The sequence below is a fragment of the Berghia stephanieae genome, chromosome 9 (genome assembly GCF_034508935.2).
Source record: "Berghia stephanieae isolate SIO BIC M18660-M18661 chromosome 9, UCSD_Bste_1.3, whole genome shotgun sequence".
Classification (NCBI taxonomy): domain Eukaryota; kingdom Metazoa; phylum Mollusca; class Gastropoda; order Nudibranchia; family Aeolidiidae; genus Berghia; species Berghia stephanieae.
The window spans coordinates 21,406,601-21,416,735 of NC_088368.1; the positions used below are offsets into that span (position 1 = coordinate 21,406,601).

The following is a 10,135-nucleotide window of genomic DNA, read 5'->3' on the forward strand; positions in this document are numbered from 1 at the left end:
AAAAGATCTTTTTCAATTATTAATTATTCTTTTCCCCACCAATAAAAGGACTGAATGTGGTACATGACGCATATAGATAGTTCGAAGATGACGTCAATCAGGTCTTTGTTATTGTTTTTTGCCATCCGCGTATATGAGTAATGCTCACTGAACCGTATTAACCCGACTATAAATGTTCATGGATACACACAGTTTTGTGTGTTGGTCCGTTATACTTCCGGATGGCAATGTTATGAGCTTCGTAGCCAAGCGCATACTATCTATACTCAGTAGATCAGACGTGTGGAGATCTAGCATCAAATATAATATAGGCGTGTTTGATTGTTTTGTTTATTTTTAAAAGAAAAAAATATTGTACCCATATCCAAGGATATCTATAATAATAATAATGTTTGAAAAAAAAAAAAGAACAACCAAAAAAAAAAAATAAATAAAAAAATAAAAAAACAAACAAACAAAAGAAAACCTGACTATAACTATAGGGAATGAGATTAGCGGAAGAGTAGCGTCCCTCGATTGGACGTCACCCATAGTCTATGACGTCAGCGGCGGAAAAGTTATTAGAGAGAGAACGTCATGTTTGTTGTGCACATGCGTCTCTCGTCCTGCACAACCAACATGACGTTCTCGCTCTAATAACTTTTCCGCCGGTGACGTCACAGACTATGTGTGACGTCCAATCAAGGGACGCTACTTTTCCGCTAATCTCATTCCCTATAATCATTATATGCACTTGATTTTATCTACCCATCATTATTTCTTTCCAGACTTACTACCGTTTCTAGTTCATCCCGAGTCGCAGACCGTCACAGAGGGAGAATCGTTTGTCTTGACCTGTGTTACAGGACAAAGCGCTCCGTACCTAGAGGTATGGGATGTTAAAGGAACTGACAATAAGACAATAATAACAATGAAACTGTTTCATAGCTCAGAGAAAATTTACAAAATCTTAATATTATTTGTCTCTTGTTTTTTTTCAAATTTATTCATAATAAACCTCATCACTTCAGACAGTTTCCAATTTTGATGAACAATTCTGAATCCAAAAATGGAGATGTCATTATATTTGATTATATTGGATGAATATATGTATATATATATATATATATATATATATATATATATATATATATATATATATATATATATATATATATATATATAAAAACATTTGAAATATAATTAAGATAGTTTGACTTCTACAACGTTGTTATCGAGCGTTGCTCTCATCAGGAAGTGATGAGAGCAACGCTCGATAACAACGTTGTAGAAGTCAAACTATCTTAATTATATTTCAAATGTTTATAAATAGCTCCTTTTATACTAAAGTTGAGCACTATTATTTCATGGTTTTTGTTTTATAATTTATATATATATATATATATATATATATATATATATATATATATATATATATATATATATATATTATTATATATATATATATATATATATATATATATATATATATATATGTGTGTGTGTGTGTGTAAAGCACAGCGGCATCTGTCCTGATAAAATCGGTACTGACCCGACTTTGTAACGTGAGAATATTTTAAAGAAAAATATTGGACTATTTCTATGTATGGAAATGACCCTTTGCATGTCCAAGATTATACTTTTTTTTTTACTATCAAATTAAGTCAATAATAATAATAATAATAATAATAAGAAGAAGAAGAAGAAGAAGAAGAAGAAGAAGAAGAAGAGAAGAAGAAAGAAGAAGAAGAAGAAAGAAGAGAGAAGAAGAAGAAGAAGAAAGAAGAAGAAGAAGAGAAGAAGAGAAGAAGAAGAAGAAGAAGAAGAAGAAGAAGAAGAAGAAGAAGAAGAAGAAGAAGAAGAAGAAGAAGAGAAGAAGAAGAAGAAGAAGAAGAAGAAGAAGAAGAAGAGAAGAAGAAGAAGAAGAAGAAAGAAGAAGAAGAAGAAAGAAGAAGAAGAAGAAGAAGGAAGAAAGAAGAAGAAGAAAGAAAGAAGAAGAAGAGAAAGAAGAAAAGAAGAGAGAAGAAGAAGAAGAAGAAGAAGAAGAAAGAAGAGAAGAAGAAGAAGAAGAAGAAGAAAGAAGAAGAAGAAGAAGAAGAAGAAGAAGAAGAAGAAGAAGAAGAAGAAGAAGAAGAAGGAAGAAGAAAGAAGAAGAAGAAGAAGAAGAAGAAGAAGAAGAAGAAGAAGAAGAAGAGAAGAAGAAGAGAGAAGAAGAAGAAGAAGAAGAAGAAGAAGAAGAAGAAGAAAGAAGAAGAAGAAGAAAGAAGAAGAAGAAGAAGAAGAAGAAGAAGAAGAAGAAGAAGAAGAAGAAGAAGAAGAAGAAGAGAGAAGAAGAAGAAGAAGAAGAAGAAGAAGAAGAAGAAGAAGAAGAAGAAGAAGAAGAAGAAGAAGAAGAGAAGAAGAAGAAGAAGAAGAAGAAGAAGAAGAAGAAGAAGAAGAAGAAGAAGAAGAAGAAGAAGAAGAAGAAGAAGAAGAAGAAGAAGAAGAAGAAGAAGAAGAAGAAGAAGAAGAAGAAGAACAGCGGCCATCTGTCCCGATAAAATCGGTACTGTCCCGACTTTGTAATTCGAGAATATTTTAAAGAAAAAAAAATGGACTATTTCTATGTATGGAAATGACCCTTTGCATGTCCCAGATTATACTTTTTTTTACTATCAAATTAAGTCAATAATAATAATAATAATAATAATAATAATAATAATAATAATAATAATAATAATAATAATAATAATAATAGTAATAATAATAATAATAATAATAATAATGATAATAATATTAATAATAATAATAATAATAATAATAATAATAATAATAATAATAATGATAATGATAATGATAATAATAATAATGATAATGATAATAATGATAATAATAATAATAATAATAATAATAATAATAATGATAATAATAATAATAATAATAATCTTTATTGTCCAACTAGGCAATTATTGTTAGGTTACAGCTCTTGTAATAGGCGAAAAAAGTAATTAAAATAGTGGTAATAATAATGATAATAATAATGATAGAATGATGATAATATAATAAATAATATAATAATGATAATAACGATAATAATAATAATAATAATAATAATAATAATAATAATAATAATAATAATAATAATAATAATAATAATAATAATAAGGAATGGAAAAATCTTTAAATTTAGATTGTATCATATAATGGCCCAAACATACTGCTGTTTTGGGTCATAACCGTATTGTGTGTTTCACTGTCTTGTTTTAGCTCTTTAAAAAGTTGGCCATTTTTTACTGGGCTCGATGATTCTTACGAGTGAACAAAACTCCAAAAATTACACAGTTCATTGAAACAACAAGCCACAACTCTTGAGATACCAGTCCAATATGAAAAGATCTGATCCCGGGTGCAGTTGAGATTTTTATCTGAACTCTCTGTTCATCCAGCAATGAGTGATTGAGTAGCTGGGGTCTTTTAGATCTGGTGGAATGTACTTTGCAATAGAATAGTGTCCTATCCAGAGGGTAGCAAGATGGTTATACCTTAAACTTAGAAGTCACTTTGTTTACATGCAAACCAACCTGGATTCAAATTCAATTTGTGGTAAATCAAGAGTTTTCTTTGATCCTTCTTTCCTTCCATCAGTTATAAAAGCCTGGATTGATTTGTCTAGTGGAGTGTCCACTGTTTCTGTGATGTTTAACTCTCTCCTTACCGATCAAATTCAGTATTTTCCCAAAATGACAGGCTTACCCAGCAGAAAAATTGATTTTAAAAACTCAAACAAGCTCTCTACAAAATAACTTTATGTTCTTTTAATTAAACAAATATCATTCTTCAAAGTTTGTGATAAACAAACTAAATAAAGATTATGAAAAATGTACAGTGCGTCGTAACAAATGTGACGATTTTGTTGCAGGTGGTAAGGAGAGGGTTAAGTATTCTATCCAAAGACAGCGGCAGCATGCAAATATTACTATGAAGGAAATGTGGATAAACTTTGACTCCATGGACCTCAGATAATCAAAACCTCACTAGGCGGGTGGTTGGATGGGAGCATCACCCTTGAATCATATACCTATGATGTTCGCATGGGTGTACGATCCGATAGTGATGTCGTTTCTTCTTCTCTTTACTAGCCTATCCTGCTTCTTTGGTTTGTGATTGTATTTTTGACAGGGGATATTTTTTTTCTGTAAATCTTCTGCCTGTTTGTTCTTGGTTATTTATAATTTAGCTTATGATATCTTTAGGTTATGATTTTGATTTACATTTGTACTATTTTTGTTAGATTGCTTGTTTTTTTGTTTCAGCGGTCTCTCATATAACCTCAATTGTGTTGGAAGAGACCTAAAGCAACAAACAAACAAAAAACCTCACTAGGCCATCCTCCACTTTATTACCAACCTTGCTCATCATCAATTTAATCATACGCATGTCTAATATCAAAATTGCGGGTACTGATAGGCTCAGTTGGTAGAGCACTCACTTTACAAGTAGAGGGATTAAGATTGATCCCGGGTGCAGTTGAGATTTTTATCTGAACTCGTCTGTCCATCCAGCAGTGATTGAGTAGCTGGGGTCTTTTAGATCTGGTGGAATGTACTTTGCAATAGACTAGTGTCCTATCCAGAAGGTTGCAAGCAATTCCTATTGTGAAATAAACCTGATTAACCTCACGCTCCACGGGTCCATGGCTCTGAGGGACTTTCATAAATATCATAATTTTTAATGAATTATTCATTATGCTCGCAAAGCTATGGGAGTATAGAATGGCTTTCCTGTTTTATGTAAAAATCATAACTCAACTATGTGTTTACAATAGGTATACTGGACCAAAGATGGAGAGTTTTATGTGAAAATCATAACGCAACTATGTGTTTACAATAGGTATACTGGACCAAAGATGGAGAGCGCTTCGATGAGGGTACACAGATAACAGCTGCTTTTGGGGATTTTGATGAAGAAGGACTCCGCCTTCAGACCTCCATGCGTCTCGATATTGTTGCCACCTCGAGCTCCAAAGGCATTTATAAATGTGTAGCCAGGAACAAGATTTTTGATTCTCCTGATTTCGTGTTGAGTTTTCCGGCTGTTGTAGCCACTGAATGTAAGTACTTTAAAATATCATGATAAGCGTTTCTGAATTGATAGTGTTTTTTTTTTAATAATTTATACCATGCTCAATGCATCAATCCCAGATTTGATAATATAGTAATAGATAATTAAATTAATACAACTAAACAAAGATATTTTAATTGATAATGATGATGATGATGATGATGATGATGATGATCATGATGATAAAAAAAACCCAATAAAAGTGTTTATTAATTCAGAAAATTAAGTGGAGCAGGCACTGATGTTGATAACAACAAAGAATGTAGTGAGTAGAAAAGTGCCACTTGACGAAAAGTGGTTTTGAGACAAACAACTTCACAAAGTTTACTAAACTATTCAGGTCAGGTCAAGTCTCAGAAGTTGGGCTATTTATAGCTGTTTCATCTTCCAGGTCATTGTCACTTCCATTTTTATTCTTACCTGAAGTGTCAAATGATTCTCCGTGAAGAAGTTAGGTTGTGTTGAAAAAAAAATGGGGAAAATGTTTTAGTACAATTACACCTGATTGCGTAATGTTCCTCATTTGAACTTTTTAGTGCCCTCAGAAAAATATTTAAAGTGTAAATTGTACTTTATAAGTTTGCTAAAGTATGCAAAAATGAATATATATTATCATATTATAGAAAAATCCAAATTCCCATTTGAAAACCTCCCAAAAAAACTTTTATAGTCTTATCTCAAAAGTACTTTCAGCAATATGTGGACTATTTCTGTAGAGTACCTCACATCAACTGATATAGCCGTCCACAATTTTTTAATAGCGAAATATCCTTTTATGTCTACTGCAAGTGCTTTACAAGGGGGCTCAAGCCAAGCACAACACAGCATCTAGAATGGGACATATTTGCCTGTAAAGACGATTACATTTTAAAAATTTGCCTGTCATTTGTAGATCAGGCACTTATTTTACATTTGAGGATGATTCTAGAGCCTTTACCAAGGACACAATTTTGCATCACCTGAAGCGAGACTCAAACCTTCAACTTACAGGTCACAAGCTTAAGAGTCAAAGCACTGGACTATAAAACAATATATATAATATAAACTAAACGTGTCGTGCATATCTTTCATTAGACTTGCAATACCTAACTAAACCATTTACTTCTGGATGGGATTCCTGACCTGGTATAGGGAATGAGATTAGCGGAAGAGTAGAGTCCTTTGATTGGACGTCACCCATAGTCTGTGACGTCACCGGCTGAAAAGTTATTAGAGAGAGAACGTCATGTTGGTTGTGCGCATGCATCTATCGTCCTCGTGTCTGTTTTCCAATTGCTTTCTGTCTTTGTCTTGGAATGAGATTACTTGGTTTTGTCCAGGCCCTGGCCGGATACCCTAGCTGGAAAGGAAACCGTCAAATGTATAGTTAGAGTTTTGAAATCATCTCTCTGTTATGCACTGTAATGTTTTGTTTACATGTTATATATGATTTGTAAACTTTTGAGTGTATTCCTTTTAGTTTTGTATCTTGTGCTAGTGTCTGGGTGAAACATTTAGGTAATTTCAAACTAAGTACACTGATAGTGTGCTCTTGGAATCTACATCTGTTCCCTATTTATACAATTCCCCTTTGTCTTACTTTTTCCTCAAGTCCTTTTAATTGTACATCTAAAATATTTTTACTATCCAATCTTCTTCCTTTTTACTGGTGCTGATATGACTGATATATGTTGAAAGCGCTGTAAAACCCTTAAAAACAAACAAACAAACCATTTACTTCCCTCAATTCCTTCTCCTCTCCATTCTATTTATTTCGAAGCTTCCCCAAGCAGTCGTCTTCCAAAGATTGACTGGACGTTACCTCGGAAACTCATCATTGCGGAAGGCCAGAATCTTACTTTGGATTGTACGAGCCAGATGTCGACAGAGACCTACTGGTTTCTTGGTCGGTACCTGGTTGACGAATCAAAGCGAGTCTATGTCCTTCCCAATTCGTCCCTGGCATTTCTCCCAGTTAATGCCAGAGATAGGGCATTGTATCATTGCAGAGCTTACAACTCTAAAGGATTCACTGAGTCTCCAGAGGTGGAACTGGTCATTGCTTGTAAGTGTTGCCAGTGTATATTGTTATTTTGTGTTAAATATTGTTGTCTTTTTTTTGTTTTTCTTGGTGGAACTGGTCATTGCTTGTAAGTGTTGCCAGTGTATATTGTTATTTTGTGTTAAATATTGTTGTCTTTTTTAAATGTTTTTATTGGTGGAACTGGGCATTGCTTGTAAGTGTTGCCAGTGTATATTCTTATTTTGTGTTAAATATTGTTGTCTTTTATTTATTTTTTTGTTGGTGGAACTGGTCATTGCTTGTAAGTGTTGCCAGTGTATATTCTTATTTTGTGTTAAATATTGTTGTCTTTTATTTATGTTTTTGTTGGTGGAACTGGTCATTGCTTGTAAGTGTTGCCAGTGTATATTCTTATTTTGTGTTAAATATTGTTGTCGTTTTGATTTTATTGTTGATCTCATCATTGCTGTTGCTGATATTAATGTTCTTTTACAAAATTAGAAGTAATATAATAGTTTACAACAACCATATACTCTTAACCACCAACAGTACCATTGTGACCATCACATCCACCACTACCACTATCACCACCACCGACAGCACCACCACCATCATCATCATCATCATCATCATCATCATCATCATCATCATCCATTTCTTTATTTTATCATTTTGTCTCAGACTTACTGATCCAATTCCAAGAGGAACCATCAGATACATTTGCCCTGTACGGCCAAGACGTCATTCTGAAGTGTCAGCCACCAGACAGCTTACCAGCTGCTTCTGTCATCTGGTACAAGGATTACGTAGTTTTTAATACAACATCCCGGCCCTCTAGCCAGGTCATTGGTAACAACCTTCACCTCTATTCTGTGACCAGATTTGACATTGGTACTTACTACTGTGTGGCTGTTAATTCACTGACTCATCCCTCGTCACGGACCTCCAAAGTTGCCAGACTTACAATTGAAGGTAAGTGACTGTTTTGAGATTACTTGTATCATTTGTTCTAGTGAATGGCATAAACAGTCGGATGGTGAAAAGGTTTGAACTGAGATATTGGTAAGTTTTTTTTTTATTTTATGCTTAAATTATCGATTTATTGTTGTGTTTTATTTGCATTGTAAAGCGCCTCTGAGCACATTGTGGATCTAGGCGCTATATAAATTCATTCATTATTATTCTTATTCTTCTTATTATTATTATTAAGTTTAGTTAGAAGGTCAACTTTTACCAAAAATGAGTTCTTGTCATAAATGATTAAATCAACCCGTTTTGTTCATCTTCGGGAAATATCAAAGCTTAATTTCACTTCCAAATATTTTTTACAGCTAGTCAAGTTGAAAAAGTATGAAATTTGAGAAAATTTGCTGGATGCCTTTCCCATGCATCTGATCATAACTTCATGAAAAATCGCCCAATTTACTTCAAATAAAGATTAAAATGCTCTGGGGAGCAAATTCTTTCAGAAAATGAGAAAAAAAAAATGCAAATCCAAAATTTTTACCTTCCGACTGATTATGTCATACACTGAGACATATACTCTCTTTGATCCTCTGATTTTTTGTTCAATGTTTCAAGTAAATAGTAAAAAGATGTTTTGTAGAATCTTGCCAAAGATAAACCTTTTCAGTCTGAATATCATGAGTACATAATAACAATAAAAATGTTTAAAAACAACAAAATTAAAAATCACGACACTACATGATACATAATAAGCATGCATACAAAAACAAAATCTAAGCAACATCTATTTTATGAAAAATAAGCCTCACGGAACAACTCAGTCTTCAGACATTTCCTGAAAGATGATAAATTTTCACAGGTCTTTGTCCGAGGACTAAGTGCGTTCCAGTGAACATTCTTCTATAATTTTGCTCTTTGGGACAAGGCAATGATTTGGTTAATAGTTTATATATTTCATACAGAGTGAAAAACTCGCTATACCCCCTACCCCCTCTGCCCTCCCATTCCTCCTCCCTTCTGTGCTGTACTACCAACCTTACTTATTTCCAACTCATAAGGAGAAATAATGTAGTCCATTGTCTCAAAACGGTATTATGGTGGAGTGATATCGATGCTAAAAATTGAGTTTGGGACAGCTCAGTTCCTGACAAATCGTCCCAATTAATCAGCTCCCAATTAAGCGGTGTCCCCATTCCCAGCTTGGTAGTTTCATAAAGCGCAACAACCTAAAATTTCACATTTCTCATGATTTTACATTTGTAATCACTTTTTAGCATCCGCCTAATCCCAGCATGATACCAGTTTGATGTGGTGGGTTACAAATATAAGAAATAAAGAGAATAAAGAAGTGTCAAATGAAAACAGAGAATCTGAGTGGCCGAGTGGCTCAGCGCTAGTCCACAAACTAGTGTGTTTACTGGCTAATCTCTCTCTTTCAGCCATGCAGTGGGTGCCGCACCTGTTAGGCTATGTGGTCTTGTGGTATGACACTCGCTTTCGAAATTGAAGGTCCTGGGTTGGAGCCTCGCGCCCAGGTGCATTGTTGAGTCCTTGGGAAAGGCTCTTTACTCACATTCTCTCACCGTACTCGGGTGTAAAATGAGTACCTGGCCGTTAACAGCGTTGTCTTCGTCCGAAAAATTGTAATATCGCCTAACGGGCGGCATGTCCCGTCCTACATGTTAAATGTTGCTGTTGACCAGGGACCTAACTATTGTAAGTTGCTAGTACAAAATGGATGCATAATGGATAGATAACTTGTTGTGTATCAGATGGCCTACCAGGGAAAACAGATGACGTGTTTTGGAGTGTGATTATCGTGGGGCAACCTCGGAAATATGAGCTCTAGATAGTTATTAGATTTATATTTATTTTAAATGCTAAGACATAATGATTAATACTCTTCAACAGTCGTAACGTCACTTCCTTCCTTATGACGCATGGTAACTTAGTAACACTGGCTCTAAACTATCGGAACAATGGCGACGCCGTATGAAATATTTCCCCGGCGAGCATAAAAGCGTTTCCAGAGGAAAAAAAACCACATAAATTTGTTCATGTTTTGAATTTTACACATTCTGATCACAA

The 10,135-nt window shown here is 34.0% G+C and overlaps 1 protein-coding gene across 2 annotated transcripts in view; it reads left to right on the plus strand.

The window, feature by feature from the left end:
• The window catches only part of LOC144979847 (contactin-3-like), a 113,069-nt gene that overhangs the window by 30,309 nt on the left and 72,625 nt on the right, over positions 1 to 10,135 (plus strand). For both annotated transcript variants that reach the window (XR_013646783.1, XM_078927053.1), the window contains exons 4-7: positions 768 to 868; positions 4,849 to 5,068; positions 6,839 to 7,123; positions 7,763 to 8,053. Coding sequence is in view for 1 of the 2 variants with exons in the window: in XM_078927053.1 (XP_078783179.1) it covers positions 768 to 868; positions 4,849 to 5,068; positions 6,839 to 7,123; positions 7,763 to 8,053 (897 nt within the window). In the remaining variant the exon portion in view is untranslated. The remainder of the gene's footprint in view (positions 1 to 767; positions 869 to 4,848; positions 5,069 to 6,838; positions 7,124 to 7,762; positions 8,054 to 10,135) is intronic.